This window comes from Carya illinoinensis, chromosome 3 (genome assembly GCF_018687715.1).
Source record: "Carya illinoinensis cultivar Pawnee chromosome 3, C.illinoinensisPawnee_v1, whole genome shotgun sequence".
Classification (NCBI taxonomy): domain Eukaryota; kingdom Viridiplantae; phylum Streptophyta; class Magnoliopsida; order Fagales; family Juglandaceae; genus Carya; species Carya illinoinensis.
In genome coordinates this window covers 47,362,775-47,381,714 of record NC_056754.1, presented here as the reverse complement: position 1 = coordinate 47,381,714, position 18,940 = coordinate 47,362,775, and the positions used below count along the sequence as shown (strand labels likewise).

The 18,940-nt window shown below is 33.2% G+C and overlaps 1 protein-coding gene across 5 annotated transcripts; it reads left to right on the top strand.

Moving 5' to 3' along the window:
• The first annotated feature begins 1,131 nt into the window (after window positions 1-1,131).
• Window positions 1,132-18,038, top strand: LOC122304696 (probable RNA-dependent RNA polymerase 5). Of its 5 annotated transcripts, XM_043116962.1 has the most exons (20): window positions 1,132-1,253; window positions 1,386-1,720; window positions 2,958-3,078; window positions 3,158-3,290; window positions 4,040-4,114; window positions 4,850-5,042; window positions 6,011-6,206; window positions 6,295-6,382; window positions 6,510-6,653; window positions 6,916-6,990; window positions 7,111-7,182; window positions 7,788-7,894; window positions 12,200-12,348; window positions 12,622-12,844; window positions 13,445-13,670; window positions 14,521-14,702; window positions 15,250-15,415; window positions 16,788-16,926; window positions 17,243-17,403; window positions 17,508-18,038. In XM_043116962.1, the coding sequence occupies exons 2-20, from the start codon at window positions 1,411-1,413 to the stop codon at window positions 17,742-17,744; spliced, it is 2,997 nt and encodes a 998-aa protein (XP_042972896.1). In that variant the 5' UTR covers window positions 1,132-1,253; window positions 1,386-1,410; the 3' UTR covers window positions 17,745-18,038. The 5 variants fall into 5 exon arrangements, with proteins under 5 accessions (XP_042972896.1, XP_042972897.1, XP_042972900.1 ...); XM_043116963.1 differs by lacking the exon at window positions 1,132-1,253 and having other exon boundaries at window positions 1,260-1,720; window positions 14,542-14,702; XM_043116966.1 differs by lacking the exons at window positions 1,132-1,253; window positions 2,958-3,078 and adding an exon at window positions 4,492-4,537 and having other exon boundaries at window positions 1,580-1,720.
• Window positions 18,039-18,940: the final 902 nt, after the last annotated feature.

The window sequence follows — 18,940 nt, the reverse complement described above, 5'->3', positions numbered from 1 at the left end:
GCTCGTACATCTTTTTTTATATCTTTAAATATATTTTTTTAAAAATGATAACATCAATAAAAAAAAATAAAAACTTCCATAAAAAAAAAAAAAATCAATCTTTAATTTTTCCCCCCTATGGGCTATTTCTCTCTCTCCTTACTGTTTGGAAATAGATTTAAGCAATTTTAAAAAATAAAATGAGATAAAAATTTTATTAATAATAATAAAATAAATTACCAATAATAATAAAATAATTTAAATTGATTATTTTTTAAAATTTAAGAAAAGAGAGAAAAAAAATTGAAAAAAAAATTATAAAATTAAAATATTAAAAAAATATAGTTTTATAATATTATTTTTATTTAGAAATTTCAAAATTTAGAATTATTTTTTATTTTTTATTTGAAAGTTTGAAAAAATTATTATGATAAATTTGAAAAAGTTGTAATAATTAATTTAAAAATTTTATATTTGAATTATGTCTAAAAATAAGATGTGATGAAATAAAGTAAGATTTGACAAGAATTTTATATCTCATCCTATGTCCTAAATCTAAAATTTTTATCTCATCTCATTCTCAAATATAATTCAAATATAAATATTTTCAAACTAATTATTATAACATTTTAAAACTCATCATTACAATTTTTTTAAAAATTCAAACACAAAATAAAAAGTAACTCATTTTTTAAATATCCAAATAAAACTAATATTATAAAAATTATTCTAACAATATTTTAATTTTATAATATTTTTTATTTAACTTTCTCACTTATTTTACAAAACTAAAAAAATACTTAGTTCAAGCTATCTCATTATTATTTATAAACTATTTTAAACTGCATTTAGATGTTAAACTGAGTTGAATTGATTTTTATATGAATAGTAATAAATTAAGTTTGTAGAGTGAGTTTTGTAAAATTCATTTAAAATAAGTTCAGATGTATTTAAATGTTAAAATAAATTTAAAGATATTTATAAAAAACTGAAAAATATTGTGAGTCTTACATATAAAAATATTTTGAATTGAAATTAATTTAATAATTTAAGAATAGAATGATTAGATATTACATTCAATTTAAAATTAAATTAAATTAATATTAATTAAGTTTAACGACTATTATTCACAAAACTCTCTCTCTCTCCAGACGAGCCCGGCGCCTGTCTCTCTCTCTCTCTACTAGGCACTAGCCGTTGCTTCCATTTGTGCCCTTCCGTAATTTTATGACACCGAAGATTTCTTGAGACCGCGAAAGATTGCTTGTTGTAAGGTGAATATTCTCAGCTCTGCCTTTTCCCTGTTCGCTACTGACTGTTAATTCTTTTTGCTATAATATATGATCCAGTCCTTCCTTTCCCATCTTCATAAGCGCCTATTTTTCTCACGTTTCCTTCGGTTGAAGTCTTTCGTTATATCTTCGATACCCGATGGCGGATGCTTCTTACATGCAAGTCCCGCTCCCTGACCCGGTGGAGCAGCTTATCCAGCAAATCTGTAGGGAGCAGAGCCAGATGCCCCCCGGCCCCCAGGTGCGCCAGGAGCTTGCTTCCATTGGCGAAGAAAAGGCTGTCCAGCTCCTCCGAGTTATCTCGGGCTCTAAAATTAGGAAAAGCCTCGGCGGGTTCATCCTTCACATGATCCGCAATGCTCCCTGTTCCCCGCCTCAGTGTATCGCCCCCGCCTCTCCGCTTCGCATTCCATCCTCTCTTTCCCGCTCCATGATGAGCCCTCCTCAAGGTACATACGGACATTTCCCTATCACATTATAATTCTCGGAACTTTCTTATTTTCTTTGCATATACATTTAAGTGTTTGTGATGATGATGATGATGATGGTGCTTCTTCTTCTACGTAGAGATTTCAAATTTGGGTTCTGATAACAGTCAACATTGTTGTTTCAGTTTGTTTTGTTTATTTGTATGGGCTTTGTACGAGGGTTTGATCTCGAGCTTTTCTCAATATTTACGTTTTAACCTCTGTAATTTCTTGTTTTTCCGGGATAGAGCATTTTCTGCTCCCTAGAATATATTTTCTGGAAAAGAAATATCTTCCATAAAACCTACCTGAGTTTTCATTTCCTGATAATTTCTATGCTCTCTCTCTCTCTCTCTCTAGAGTAGTTTTTGGGCAGACCATGCTTTATTAGTGAACTCGATATTGGATTAAATGGTTACAGATATGTGAAATATCTATTAATATTTAAATTAATTCTATCTTGAATATAGTTGCGGGAATGTATAGTTGATATAATCTATGCTTGTAAGATATAAAATCTTATTTATCAGGTTAGTTCAAGTACCTGGGTCAATTTAACCCTTTTATATTAAACAGATCGAAATAAGATGAAACTGTGTTGGAGCCAACCCAACAAAATTTGTTTATTAAGCGAGTTATAGGAGTGTCATGTACCATTTTATTTTAAACAGATAATGTGATGATTGAGAGGTTTGATTTGTTTAATTAAATGGGTTGGGTTAGGATTGACACCTATCGTAGTCATTGCCGTAATAACATGAACCTGACCCATGAACTTGGATTGCTTCCCCCTTATTGTAGTTTAATAAATATATATGATACACCTTGGTAGATTGTTAGATTATTCAATACCCATGCTCCAAGTTCACGGTGTTCAATACAAATTAGAAATAATTAAGGTCTTGTACGAAGTGGTTTTTTTGTGGGACAAGCAGTACCTCTAATCCATCTCTACTTTTGAAGGATCTGAGAGGCAACCCTGCTTTGAGTTCCCCAAAACCTATTACATCGAGGCTCTATATGTTCCTTTCTAGTGTTCAATGTTTTATTGATTTAAGCTTTGTTAGGGGGTACATTAGTTTATTATACCAGTGTCTTGTGCTTGAACTCAGTCTGTTTGCTATGAACCAAGTACTTCTATATGATTTTATTATGGTACATTTTGTGCCCACACGTGGCACTTCTACAGTTCTACTGACGCAAATTATAATAATTCTAGGGAGTCTTAGAGGCTCACCCTCTTCAAATTTAAATTCAGCGGGTGCTGTTAGTCCCAAGTTACTGGCCTGGGGAGAACTTGAGTTCCGAAAGGCTTTCTTAATACTAAGTTACATTGGGCCGTAAGTTTTTCTTGCCTTATATTGGTAGTTGCAGTTACTGGATGTTATGCTCATAATATTGATCTGCTTTTTCCCACAGAAATCAGCTTGACGATATTGATATATCTGCTGATGAGATTAGAAGTCTGAAACATTTAGGAATGGTAGAGTTTGAAGAAAGAGTTTGGAAAGCCTTGGGCCAACACTATGTCGACAGAGAACACCGAAGAAGGGTGAATTTTATGTTCTAATTGTTGTTGAGCTATGATATTTACCATTTCTGGACTCATTTATTATTGCCTGACAAGTCCACTGAAGATATAGAAACTTGAAGCCGCTTTGCTGTTCATATTGTTAGGTTTTTGTTTCCATTCTGAACGGGAAGTGTTTTTACCTGGATTAGCAAAACTAAGTTTTTTTTTTTTTTTTTTTTTCCTGGAAAAATAATATATGTTTCTGACTTGATTAAATAATCCAAAGTAGCCTTAAATTGCGATTTTTATAAAATGACATGTGAAACTGAGTGCATTATTCTTTATTCTCTTTGCTTGTTTCTTTTGCTGGATGATTAATTAAACAGATGAATGCATATCATGTCAATATTTCCTCATTTTATGGTCCTGTCTTTTGTATTTACAATGGAATGGAATTCATATTCCCTGAGATTTATTTTTTTATGGAAAATATCTTAATGATTGTGCTTTTAGACACACCACACACACACAAGTTATTTCCTCTCGTCATGAAAATAAGTTAAGCTAGGACTCTTTGGCTATGTGCTGTATAAGCAATAATGAGCTAATTGACCTATTGATAAATGGAATTTATTTAGAGAATATTGTTTTATTGTATGGTGGATAGAATTCAAACAAGATTCCAGATTAATTTGTTGATTTTCGAGATGAAAAAGGCTGTCTTCCGGTGTTGGCTTCGCATCCCTTGTATCAACTGCAATATTTGTCTATGTTTTGTTGTCTTGCAGGCCATTGATTGGGATGCCAAAAAGACACACCTCTACCATTGTCATGTTTCTCAGGATGGGAAATGCCAGTTCAAGGTTTGTATGTCTCCGCTGTTTTGTATATATACACAGGGACATGCCGAAACTCAAGTAGATACCTAAATTATGTGCGAAGGATAAGGTTTAAACTCATGGAAGTGTTCCTCAGTTGCCGGTGTTAAAGTTAATCAGGTTCTAGTCCATTATAGTTGATATTTCCATATGGAAATGTAATACGAGTAACATGCATGAGAGATTGTTATTGTAAATTATCATATAAAAAGAATACGAGTATCATGCATGAGACACTGTTATTGTACATTATCATATAAAAAGAAGTGCCTTTTGGGTTCACTTTCTTGGTGGCTGTGATTTATATTTTTTCATTCTAATGCACATCAAGAATGCGTATGTGGCACTTTCCTGTTTGACAGGTTTGGAGTTCAGTGCTTCTATTCCTATTTGCAGGAGCTTGCAGTGGTAATGTGTGTTTTAGTTGTCTGCTAATCTCTTTCAGAAGAAAGGAGCTGTGTATGTTTTTATAAAAAAGCACATTTAAACAAAGTGAAGTACTTGATTCATACATCATAGCAGATTAAATACATTATGGATTTCAGGAATTTATTTTCTTGAATTCTTATAAAGTAATAATATAATTTGACATCTTTATGTTGATTTTCTTCATTAAAAAAAGATTCTTCAATTACTCATTAAAAAAAATTGTACTAATGATTTATCACTTTAATATATTTTTTGCTCAATATATTGTTATATCTTTTAACCTATATTCAGGGCCCCTATTTACACAAAACAAAAACTCACCTGCAAAGAGTTTTAGGAGATGAGAACGTTTTAGTTGTCAAGTTTGCTGAAGAGGGGGTGGACAGGAACAGACGGAGTATCATTTCCTTTGATGATTATTCTATGTACAGCAAGATTGCAAGAGAAGGGATTCATGTTGGTACCCATCGTTATTGCTTTTTTGGTAAGCCATTCCTTATGCCTTTGGTGAAATGAACTCTGAATTTTGATTCTTTCTTGTTTTCTTAATTTTACTCACTGTTATTCCAACTGTACTATAGTTCAGAAGCAATTAAAGTCAGGACGTGCACTTGATACTCAAATCATTTTATATCGTACATCCAAAAGCAAGTGTTGGTACTTGGGCTATGCCTATTTATATCATCAATGAAATTCTTGTTTACTGATAAAAAAAAAAAAGGCAAGTGTTGGATCCATTTTTATTTTCTTTACTTGTTTATCAAGGATAGTTGTGCACTTTCTTGTGTTCCATGGTTGGGGAGTGTGATTTCCTCACTTGAAAGTACTGGCCTTGTATATTTATGTTAGAGAGTCATATCCAATCTGTTTCATATATGATCTGGAACAGCCAGTGGTCAACCACATCTTGAATTTATGACTCTGGATGTACAGTTCCACATTAACACATGCACACCAGCCATGGAAGTTCATACCTGGCTAACTTGTTTGTATAGATACACACAGCCATGGAAATTGTGCATTTTCTCATGTTATATGGTTAAGGGAGTGCGATTTCTTCATTTGAAAGTGCTGGCATTCTATAAAGCATGTAGGAGTAAGAGTCATAAAATCGTGATAATTTATTTCTCATGTAATTTGCCTCATATATAGTCTAGAACAGCAGTTAACCATCTTAAATTTATGACTGTGGATGTTTAGACCCATATTCATGCAGGTGTTCATCCCTGCCTAACTTGTTTGTATACATGGTCTGAAGGTATTTGAGGACCTTTTTTTTGTCTTATTGATGTATTGGGCATTTTTATTGCCTACTAGAAAGTTTGACTTTTGCGATTTCTTTGACTGGAAAAAGGACCAAGTATGGGTTCGAGTAGTGCATGGTTCCTCCTAAATTTTTACTTATTGGAAGACCTATCCTAATTTGTTCTGTATTTTATGGTTATTGATCAGTGTTTAAAGATGGTGGCAAAGAAGAAAAGAAGAAGAGCCCAACTTCTTCACCTGTGAAGTGTTATTTCATTCGCATGGACTCTAATGCTACTATTGGTCAAAGCCATTGTATATTATCTAATAAAAACATTTGTGAAGCACGATCTCGTTTTATGCATGCACATGGATTGTCTAGTGTGGCCAGTTATATGGCTAGGTATGTAGAAAATTAAAGAATCCCATTCGGAGAGACATATTGGTGCCCTTTTTAATGCTTTGGAGTGGTAATCTTCATTTGAAATCAGGTTTTCTCTTATATTGTCCAAGACCATGAAGCTGGATGTTGATTTAGCATCTGTGAATATTGAAGACATTGACGATGTATTTTGCATGGTATGCTTTTTGAATAATTTTGAAGTGCAATTTCTTGAGTTCCATGATTGCAGTTATATTCAGTTTTTTACCCTCCATTTGTCTTTAACATGCATTTGTTTCTCATTCCTCTTTGGGTGAATTGCAGGATAGAGATGGCAATGTTGTTAAAGATAGAGATGATAAACCTCGAATACATACAGATGGAACTGGTTTCATCTCTGAGGATTTAGCTTTGCTTTGCCCTAGTAATTTATACAGAGGAGAGCAAACCAGATATGAAAATATTGAGGTTTGCGAACGTTGGATTTGTTTCCTTATAAGATTTACTTCCCATATACTGCGGTATAGAGTAATGAAGATAAAATATATATATATATATATATATAGTTTATTGGAACTGATTGCAGTTGCCATTAACAGATCTGCATTCTTAGCTCATGGCTGGATATTTTTATATTTTCTTGTTGTCTTCTTGGCTTCCATATTCTTTTTGATTGTTTTCTGTATAAATGAATTGTCTTTTGATTAATGATCTCTTTTACAATTGTTAGAGAAGTCCCAATCATGATGAACTTGCTGATAAGCTTTTGGCCATGGAACTGTCAGAATCTAGTATCCGAGAACCTGTATGTTGATCTAGTACTACATACTTTTCTCGTTTTGTCCCTTTTTATGTGTTCCTTTTTTATTTTTTTATTTTTAGGGCTTGGAGTTTATTCTCACTTCTTTTTGCCTGCCTTTTCTAGCCTTTGCTGATCCAGTTCCGTCTCTTTAACAATGGTCGTGCTATTAAGGGAACTCTTTTGATCAATAAAAAGGTATTTTTCCAGTTTCCATAGAGCAGAAAATGGATTGATTTTTCTTCTCAACAGTTGCTTTTCAAAGGACTCAACTTTAATGGAAAATGGATATGCTTGTTATTCCAACAAATGTAGTGACGATGCATCATTACATCAAGAATGCAATTTTTCTCCATGCTAGTGCTTATTAGGAATCTTATTGGAAGTGAATACTTAATAGATATGGAAATGTTCCAATAGTGGAACATATTAGAAAACCCTACAAGCCTGACCTGATGCTATTGGTTTAATCTTATATGTAATGTCCCAAGGGAAGCCCAAGCCACATATGCGCCCTACTCCAAATGGACTAGTTAATGATACAATTAAAGCCACATTGGAATTATTATAAAAAGCAAGAACTTCTTCTCATTCTCAAACAATGTGGGATCTCATACACCACCTACACTTATCAGTCAGTGGGAGGTATCATAATATATGACTTGACTCCATGCATCTTTGGTGGTAGATTTTAAGTTTACTTTGATTGCATTTTTGGCTGTAATATTAATTGGGAATAACCTTCAAATTCTATCCGATAGTCACATAATAAGAAGTTTGTGTTCTGCACTCAAATGTTGTAGCTTCCTCCAAGAACAATTCAAGTTCGACCTTCCATGATTAAAGTTGAGAAAGATCCAAAACTTTCAAATATTAGAACAGAGAACTCATTGGAGATAGTAGGAACAAGGTATTCATCATTTAACCATTCCTTTTATGTATTAATCTGCAGTTTATATGTGCTCTGCATTTAACATGTTACTGGTTTTCATTGTAATCTTGTTAGAGTTATTACTTATCTACTTTTTCGAGTGTGCTTCAAGTTCAAAATCAAGAAAAGAAAAATCATAGATATGCAGATGAATGAGGAGATTTAGTTGATAATAGTGGGCATATTGGCATTGCTTATATTGCAAGAAATGGAATATTTGCATGTAGTAAAAAGATTGGAACTGATAAAGAGTCAAACTTTGGCTGGCAATTATTAAATTTATAAACAAGGTAAAATCTCCCCACTTTAAACCGAGAAGTTAGTTACAATGTCCCCACTACACCATGGAAGTTTCTCCAATTTCCATCTTATTTACCTCAAAAATCATACAAGTATCACATTATTAGATGATCACATGCTTATGCTTTTTTCTTTATTTTTCCATGATCGATATTTTTCAAGGGAAATGTGAAGTAGAGAGGGCTGATTCCTTTAGTTTAAAGCCTTTGGGACAACATTGCAAATGACCTTATTGTTTGCAGTGAGGAAGTGCAATTTACTCTATAGCTTATTTAAAAGTTTATAAGAATCTTGACCTTGGAGAGAGAAGTCTGATAAATCTTCATGTTTACATTTTTGTTAGTAGTAGATGAAGCTGCCCTTGAAGTCTGATGAATCTTTACATGCCACTAAAAGTTTTAAATATAATCTCTATAGATACCACGACCAGACAGATCAATAATATTGTCTATTCTCCAGTAAAGAAAATGCTCAGTGACCTCAAAACTCCGTTGAAAACAGCAATGCCCAATTGACAGTGCATAACTTGCAACAACCTGCACTCACCTAGCCCTTCGCATCACATTTCAAGTCTAGTGTTGAACTGAAGACTTCCAAAATAAATGTTGTTCTCGAGGGAGACTCTTAATTGGTATGATTTTAAGGACACTTACATTTGAAGATTGGCATGTTGAATATGAGGGGATGAGATTTGTGGGGAACTCTTTCCAATATTGGTTATAAGACTAAATGAGTTCACCTTTTGGCCTATGTCCTCAAGTGTACCTGTTGAAACTCGATACTTGTCCTGAAAATTATGGGCTAGTTTTCATTCTTGCCAAAATGATCTTTGGTAGGTTCATAAATATGAGGGACATATTGATTAAGTGAAGAAAAATGTTACTCATTATTCGTTCAAACATCATCCTTTTTATCATTTTCTTATGTGGTATCAAATGATTGATAAATAAGTAAAAGATAACAAATAATTTTTCAATAATTTAATGTTACATAAGGAGATAAAGAAAGGATGATGGTTAAAGGATTATGAATAGCACTTCTCTTAAGTGAATGAAGTTTATACTGCATGCAATCATTAATTTAAAAACTATTTAATTCATAGTTCAAAAGAGTTCTCAGCTAATATGATTAGGGTGTAAGTCGATCGGTTCAGATCGGAAAAATTGACTGGACTAACCCGTTCAGTTCAGACTGGACTAGATCGAACTCTAGACCGGTCAGTTTCAATCCCATAAATTATGGACCGAAACCATTTGGTCCAGTCTTGGGGTCTATAAATTTTGGCCGGACCAGACCGAACTCTTATATATATTTTAAAATTGTTCTTAATAATTTAATATATAATTTTTATATAGTAATTATATAGGTTAATTGCCGGACCAGACTGAACTCTAGACCGGTCAGTTTCGGTCCACAATTGTCCCATAAATTGTGGACCGAAACCATTTGGTCCGGTCCTGGGGTCTATAAATTTTGGCTGAACCAGACCGAACTCTTGTATATATTTTAAAAATATTTTTAATAATTTAATATATTATTTTTATATAGTAATTATATAAGTTAATAATGTAATTTTCATCTAATTTATTATCATTGACTGTATAAAATATTTTTTTAATGAGTTAGTTACATAATCTACATTAATAATTCATTTAATTTTAATTTAGTAATTTAAATAAATTTTTTTATTAATTTATTTGGAAAAAAAAAAATTAATCGGACCGGACCAAACAGATCGACTGGATCGGATTGTCCAGTCTGGTCCCAATGGATGTTCGGTCAGGAGAAAATGATGGACCAAAAATTTCGGTCCTTCACCCTCCCGGACCACACTGGACCGATTTACACCCCTAAATATGATTGGATGTGATCAACTATGTTAGTAAGTAGTAATAAGTTTATAATTGACATAAGATATTTGTTTTGAGTAGATGCTTATGAAGAGTCAAGGCATAATAGTTGTACCCATAAAATATTGTGACTTGCTTGTTTTCTTCTGTTGAAGTTAGTTTTTATGATATAACTAGTTACAGACCCACATTTTGTGTCATAATAATTAAGATATATAATGAAAGATTATACACATATAATTTTTTAAAATATTTTGTATTTAAAAATGTTTCAAGTATGTATAAAATGTTTTAAAGATACATAAAAGTTTGTAGATTGATTTTATATCATATACTATGTAAAATCAATAAATAAGTTGAGGAATCCATCCAACTAGTTACAGACCCACATTTTGTGTCATAATAATTAAGATATATAATGAAAGATTATACACATATAATTTTTTAAAATATTTTGTATTTAAAAATGTTTCAAGTATGTATAAAATGTTTTAAAGATACATAAAAGTTTCTAGATTGATTTTATACCATATACTACGTAAAATCAATAAATAAGTTGAGGAATCCATCCAACTAGTTACAGACCCACATTTTGTGTCATAATAATTAAGATATATAATGAAAGATTATACACATATAATTTTTTAAAATATTTTGTATTTAAAAATGTTTCAAGTGTGTATAAAATGTTTTAAAGATACATAAAAGTTTCTAGATTGATTTTATACCATATACTACGTAAAATCAATAAATAAGTTGAGGAACCCATCCTTGTGAATCTATTTTTTTCTGCCTTGTCGTTGAGTAATGAGGTTTGTTCTCTATTCTCTATGTTAGGTTTATTTTTCTCTTTAAAAGACACATTTGGGAAACAAAAAGGCTACTAATTTTAAATAATATTTAGTCAGTTCACTTAACAAGTTTAATTTTATATAAAACTTGGAGACTCAATTAGATTTTATTTTTTTATAGGTAATCAAGAAGTTCTATTCATAAGAAAAGAAGGCATGGTCCAAGTACACAGGATGTATACATGAAAAGTACATACCTAACTGGAGTTTACAACCAAAAATAGAAATTATGGATTTTAGCCCATTAAAATCAATGACCCTGCACATAAGAACAAGATTTTGAAAAAGAAAACTTTAAGCTCAACCATTGTCCTCTTGCAATCCTCGAAGCTTCTATCGTTTCTCTCTCACCAAAGGCACCAACACACATATAGGGGCCATTGTCCAGATTGCTACCACTTGGGGATTGCCACCACACAATGTAGAAGTAGGTGATCTACTAATTCCCCATTCTTTTTTCACATGCAACATCAATCCAACACCATTACAAGAAGTTTCCTCAAATAGTAAGAATCTTGCCTGAGGTGGCTGTCCAAACAAAAGAAGCGGCTTCCAGAGGAGCCTTCTTCGTCCATATATTCCTCCATGGAAAAGTGTTCATGCCTTGACTAGTTAGAACTTGGTAGAAAGATTTGATCTTGAACTGTGGATCTACCTTTCTTGGAGGGGATCCAACTGATCTTGTCTATGGTTCCCTTGGTCAATCTTACGGAATACAATAAAGCAAAGAACTCGGTGATAAGATCCAACTCCCAATCATGTGCTACCTTGATGAAATCTACATTCCATTAAGGGGAACCACGAGAGGAGACCAAGAGATCAGCTACTGAGGCACCCTACGACCAGACAAGCTTGAAAATGCCAGGGAATGTGTTTGAGGTTATGTTCACCGCACCATTTGTCATGCCAAAAGTTGACTTGAGAACTGTCACCCACCTCAATATGTGCATCTCTTAGAAAAATCCCCATTCTTTTCTAATGTTTTTCCACAAACCACATATGGTCCACGTACAACTCAATTAGATAATTATTGTTTAAGTTTGATATGTATAGTATTTAATTTAATAATAATACAATTGGATAGTGGATGATGTTGCTTTATAGGACTAACGTTCATTTGCTAATAATATAATGAGATAGTAGATGTTGTGGCTACCTAGAAGCAGAGTGTCGTGCTTTGACAATTATATAGTATATAGATTTATCTTGAAAGAAGAATACAGATACATAGCTATTATTTTATTTTGTTTTGTTTTAAACATGTTTTGAGTTCTAATCTACAGCAATCATCCAAAGAGATCATTTCTGTCAAGAAATTTGATTGCACTTTTAAGCTATGGAGGGATCCCAAAAGAATATTTCATGGATATACTTATAAATGCTTTAAGAGATGCCCATGGTGCCTCCTCCAATAAGCGGGCAGCATTAAGAGGTATTTTTCTAAAAAAGCTTATAGCTTATGGGATATCATAATGTCTCTTATTTGGTTATTTCTGGGCTTATTGGAATAAAATCTTATGTGTTGCTATATCTATATGCATTTGTGTGTTTAAGCTTTTCCTTTTTCCATGTTGAATGTTTTTATGTGCTTCTCATTGGCTTTCCACTGTATCAGTAATAGAAGTCTCATAACTATTTTTCATCTACTTCTCTTACAATATTTATGACTCCTTGATGTTTTCCTCTATTATTGTGCTTTATGCAGTTTCCATTAACTATGGTGAGATGGATGATTTCTGTGTTGCAAGAATGATTTTATCAGGGATTCCTCTTGATGAATCTTATCTGCAACATCGCCTCTCTATACTGATGAAGGAGGAAAAGAAGAGTCTTGCAGGAGGAAAGCTTCATGTACCTGAATGTTACTATTTAATGGGCACTGCAGATCCCACTGGAATCCTCGAAAGTGATGAAGTTTGTGTGATCCTGTATGTGCCTTTTTCGCTTTCTATATGGTTGAAACAATTTAAGTGTTTGCGAAGAAAAATAAAAGGAGAAAGCAACCGTGCTAGCCTTGGACAATAAATACTTGGACATTTATATTCTAAAATCTATATTCTGTAGGATTTAAGCTGCAGTACTATATATAAAAAAAATGTCTGTCGAGTTCTTGATGGATATGTTCCCTTAGACTGGATTTTCCTTTTTTTTTTTTTTTTTTTGTTTGCAAAATCAGACATTCATTTGCATATTGCATATCTGATCCTTATACGTTGCCATCTCAAAAAGTTCTTTTTGGTTGCACAGTATTACCTTAATATGAACATTGTAAATTGAATGGATTAAAAAGTTATACCCACCTGTAATGGGTGTAAAAGTATCCCTACTGTTGCAATTTTAATATAATATGATGTTGCAAAGACTACATGGGTGGATACATTTTCTATTTTCTTAATTATAATATATTGGTTTTTCTCTCTCTGTTTTTCTTTTTTTTTGGTCGATTCTAGTGTCAATTAATAATTTTCCCTTTATACTTCTTCTGTGCACGCTTGCTTTTATCTTTTTTTCCTTTACATTAAATGTAGTGAAAATGGACAAATATCCGGGAAGGTATTGGTGTACAGGAATCCTGGTTTACACTTTGGTGATATTCATGTTTTAAAGGCTACCTATGTGAAGGCCTTAGAATCTCTTATTGGAAATGCCAAGTATGCCATATTCTTCCCTTGTAAAGGTCCACGGTCCTTGGCAGACGAAATAGCGGGTGGTGATTTTGATGGTGACATGTATTGGGTCTCGAGAAACCCCCAGGTTGGCATTTTTCATTTATTTCAGTGTCAGCTAGTTTCTTCATTTTCTCTGATTTTTATGTAGGAAGTAATATCATATTCTGAATTCTTGTTAATGGTTGCTTTTTTCCTTCTTTCAGCATATCCTCTGTGCATTTGTATAGAGATTATTTTTGTGAACCTCATAATTCTCTGTCAACAATTTGTGCATTTGAAGTGTTAGGTGTTAAGGCCTCGTTACTTTTACAAAACTTTTCATCTCATCTAATCATTACAATTTTTTCAAATTTCCACACAAAATAAAATAAACAATTCAACTTTTTCAAATTCCAAAACAAAAATAATATTAAAAAAATATATTCTAATAATATTTTATTCAACTTTTAACTTTTATCTCAATTCATCTCATCTCATTTGCAAAAACAAACGAGCCCTTAGTGTTTATTTTAGAAACACGGACATGATCTTCAATCTTATATTGTATCAACAATTTCTAAAGGGAATGCATACCCTGAATATTATGATGTTGTCCCAAATTGGTACCCTTCGTATCAGTTTTAAACTTAACATATACATAAACAGGTACGTATCTATTGGTCAATAACTTAATTTTTCTAATGTCCTTGTATCTTGGGAAACCAAATCACTGTCAACTCTCTAGTCTTGTGTCAAAATCTTTTGAGGAAAACCAAATTGATACTGATATATGTTAAATGATGCGTGGATTGAGTAAAGAAATAAATGGCAGAGGATGGGTCTCAAGTTAAAATTTGAGGAGGCCTGCATTAATAAACCAACAGCAAAATGTCAACCTTGTTTCAAATACGTATTTCCATTTACAATGTGTCTGATATAAATATTTTGATATTCAGTACATATTTTTGAATCTTCAGCTATTGGAATATTTCAAAGAGAGTGAGCCTTGGACACCAACTTTGTCAATGCAACATGTGCCCAATCATGATGTGGCCACTAAAGAGCCTGGTGATTTTTCGTCTGAGGAGCTCGAAGAAGAGCTTTTTAAGTTATTCCTGACCACTAGGTTTCAGCCAAGGTATGCACTCAATCATGTACCTAATATTTACTGTGGAACATAACATTCAGGTTAACACAAATTTCCTTGAGCTTTACAATCTTGTAGCTATTGCTAACCCATATCCAAAGTTTAACCTTTTGATTTCAAATTAACAATTCTGGTTATAGTCCACAGAAAATAAAATTAGTTTGAAAATCATTTTAGCTTATACATTGCTTATTGTTTTGAAGTTTCAACTCATTGTTGGATCCCAAAAACCTTGTTTGCCTGGATAATGAGTTGTACTGACAAACTTAAATGGAGAAAACTCAAATAAATGTCTTCTTCTCATTTCACAATAAAGGTGGTAAGGTTTCTTCGTTGCCTCGCTGAAAATTGTGGTAGTGAATCTGCCATATTGATACTAAGACTCTGGTGTATAGTATAATTTCGTCCTCTTCTTTTTCTTTATAGTATAATTTCATCTTTGAAATATTGTTTACACCTGAAATATGGGATATAGATCTAACCTTTATTATTATGAGACAATGATGTTTTTATTTGGAATTCTTTCTGCTGTTTACAGTTATGCTAAGAGTGTGGCAGCTGACAGTTGGCTGGCATTGATGGATCGGCTTCTGATACTTGGAGATGAATGTATTGAAGAAAGAGATCATTTGAAGGAAAACATAATTCAGTTAATTGATATATATTATGACGCTTTAGATGCACCAAAAAAGGGAGGACGAAAGGTTAGTTCTGTATTTTTTTCCCATTATTTGCCAGATACTCGGGCATCAGAAACATCTTATGTTTCTGTTTGACTCTCCCCCAATTTCAATATTTTGCATATAATTTTAGGTTGATTCTTTCATTACCAATATTTATATCACCTGCCTTCTTAGGCTGAAGTCTTGCAATGCTCACCAGCTGATCACCTTAATTTTGAGCTGCCTTTACTCTTCCTTTTTCTTTGAGAAATTTTAAAAAATTAGTCAACCAAAACATGGGCAAGGTTTCCCGCTTTGTGGCCTGAAATACCCAGATATTTATATGTATTTGTTCAAAAGTCCTTGCTTGCAGCAGGAATTGCTGGGAAGCTCCTGTCTGGAGGACCAAGCTATTTTGCTTATATGTATTTGACGTAGTGAAGCCCCAGTTGCTCATGCTCAATATATGGATTATCTCCCAGAAGATGTATCTATATTTTGACCAATTGAGTTAATTCCTTGGTTGCATTCAAGATTCATTTAACACCTATAGTTGCACTCTGCTGAGATTATAGGCCTTCCTTTTCATTGTTCAGCTGCTCCAATGTATTCATTCTCATAACATACATAATTTTTGGAGTAAGAGATTTACTCCTCCTGAGATATGTCATCACCTTTTCCTCATGTTTTATCATTTAAACATTTAAACATAAAACCATTATGAAGTCTAAAGGTTTTTAATCATTTATCATTTTCTATTTTTATTTTATTTACCCATAGAATGATCCTTAAGTTCTATGTCCAATCCATAAAAAAGACGGTTAGACTCTCATGAAGAGAGCTTTGTATTTAACCGCATTATCCATAATTCCACAGCCATTATATATGTCGGTAAGTGAAAATTACATAATATATGTAATTAAATCTAAGTTTGTTAAATAAAAAATCAACGTATCTAATTACAAAAGTAATTTAAGAGTCTTCATTTCGTAACCAATGGATTCATAATGTTTATTGAGTTTTTTGAGGCTTCCCATCATCAACATATGGGCAAAGGAAAGGAAAGTAAGCGGAGAAAAGATCATGATGCTCAATCAAATTTTAGAAAAAAATCAATGTGCTAAGATCAAGATTTTGTTTATTGTATTATGGTTCAAAATATGCCTACTTGGTTGCATATATATTTTGTTAAATTTTTTGAAAAAGACATGTAATGTAATGCAGCAACCTCATCAATAAGTGGTAGATGGTTAATATGATGAAGGATACTTGGAATCAATAATTAATAAAGTTTTATAACCGGATTTAATTGGAGCTCTTAGTTCTTTTAGAAATCATCCTATGTTTATTCATATTTAGTTATTTAGTCCCCCCCATGACCCTTATTAATAATATTCATTTTTTCTTATAACAGATTGAGGTTCCAAAAGAATTGAAGGCAGAATTGTTTCCACATTATATGGAGAGGGGGAATTCTTTCACTTCTACATCTATTCTGGGTTCAATTTATGATGCAGTTAAGTCATATCAAGCAGAATGTCTGTCGATGAAAGGTGACGATTATATATATCAAGTCTGCAATAGATATCTATTACTTTTCCCCCTTGGTTTGCTGACCCAAGACTGTTTATGCTATAAGTGAGACAAAAGAAGACAGACGCTAGATGTAAAGGACAGAGAGGCTAATTTTCTTCCTCAAATTATGTTCTGCTGGACTCATTTATTATATTTTCTGATGAAAATTGTAAAATTCTGTCGTTAGAAGTTTTCAACACCATATGGTGCTTAACTTAATGAAGATTGTCGAATTGGTGAAAGGGAGAGATAGAGGAACAACAATTGATGATATGCTTATTTTGTGCAATCCAGATGTTTGGAAACTCCCTTGTTTTGAAGTTGAAATCCCTGAAGCCTGCTTGGACAAATGGAATAAATGCTACCTGCAATACAGGCAGGAGATGACTACTTCCTTGAAACAGGATGAGGGGAAAAATGAGGCTGCCGAAGAAGTCATCAAAAAGTATAAGCAGGTGGTGATACTTTAACATATGCTTCTTAGCTTCTCAAATTTTCACTCCCATGACTATTGGAAAACCCTTTCCCTTCATTTCATTGCTAACTATTTTCACTGTAGATTTTGTATGGTGCAGAAGAATATGAAGAGAGTAAAAGAAGGATGGAAGATATATTTAACGAGGCACTTGCAATATATCATATCACATACGATTATGCTAAAAGCAAAGGCTCTGCCAGCTATTGTGGCTTTGCTTGGAGGGTTGCAGGTCCAACCCTAATCAAGTTCCATGCCATGAAACAGGATGAAAAGTCTTTCATCTGTCTCCCGTCTGTTTTGCAGGAGATATTAAATTAACAGGTTGCAATAGTGTATCGATGTTATAAAGAATATGACGTGTTGTACTGTAAAATATGCATCATAGTATAGAATGTATGGATTTCAACCTACTTGTACATTCTGTATAAACATATTTATTATTTCCAGGTAAATTGTAATGTGTGTGTGTGTGTGTGTGTGTGTGTGTGTGTTCCTGATGGAGTTGGTCGGACCAACCGTAGTTAGCAGGAAGAAGTTTGTATAATGAAAATTGATGCACTGATGATTAAGTTAGTAATATAGGGAGATTTTTCCTTACATTCTTTAATGTCACTTATGCATTTGTTTTGGTGCTTTTGAGTGTTTTGTCGTAGGAAGTGATCCTTCGTTACAGAGAGGTGGTTAGGTATTTGAGGGACCTTTGAGGTGGTTGACTATAGAGAGGACTTTTGTATTACTTAAAGACTACATCTGTTAGTTAGACAAAATGGCATTGGTTTCATTTTGGCAGCCATTTGTCATGGCGAATATATTCTAATCGGTCCTACGATTGCCCCAAAAACGCCCTCCAATGAAGGATCACCACTTCATCCTCTTATGGGACTTATGTTGTGATGCATAACACAGGATGCCCAAGACCCTTTTCATTGTTTTCAAGCACCAACCAACGACCAAAATGCCCAAGACCCTTTCTCTTCTATACTCGCCCAAGACCCTCTCACCTAGAATCGACCCTTGCTCCCAATAGCCTCGACATACATCAATTCGACGTAACCCTCTAACCATGACTCCAGAAGCTGATGAAAGGACTTGGTGCCACAACCATCCTTGCTGACGATGGGACTTGAAGTCGCGACCCTCTCCATCGACAATTGGATTTGGTGTCGTGACTCTCTCGGCCGACGATGGGACTTGGTGCATTTGGACATTTTCCTCTGGTCATTTTTCCCAAATTTATCTTTGATTTGATTTAATAGTGTGAATTTATCTCTGAGCTAATATAATTTGTTGGGTCCTAGCTAGTTTTTTCACAATGCTTTTTATGTTTTGGTTACCATGCAAACACATTACAAATTCACATAGACAATGACGAAGATATAGGAATTTGATGAATCTTAGCATTTTGAAAAGCAAAACTGTTGAAATATTAAAATATTGGTTTGTTTTTCATTGATTTCAATAGGGTTGTCTTTTAGAGAGGCTAGACTACAAAGAATTTAGAATATTCTAAATAC

Excerpts from the sequence above, each read along its gene's own strand:
- LOC122304696 (XM_043116962.1), top strand. The coding sequence starts at position 1,411 with ATGGCGGATGCTTCTTACATGCAAGTCCCGCTCCCTGACCCGGTGGAG. Across the intron at positions 15,416-16,787 it reads CAAAAAAGGGAGGACGAAAG|ATTGAGGTTCCAAAAGAATT; the intron begins GTTAGTTCTGTA and ends TTCTTATAACAG. Across the intron at positions 17,404-17,507 it reads TCATCAAAAAGTATAAGCAG|ATTTTGTATGGTGCAGAAGA; the intron begins GTGGTGATACTT and ends TTTTCACTGTAG.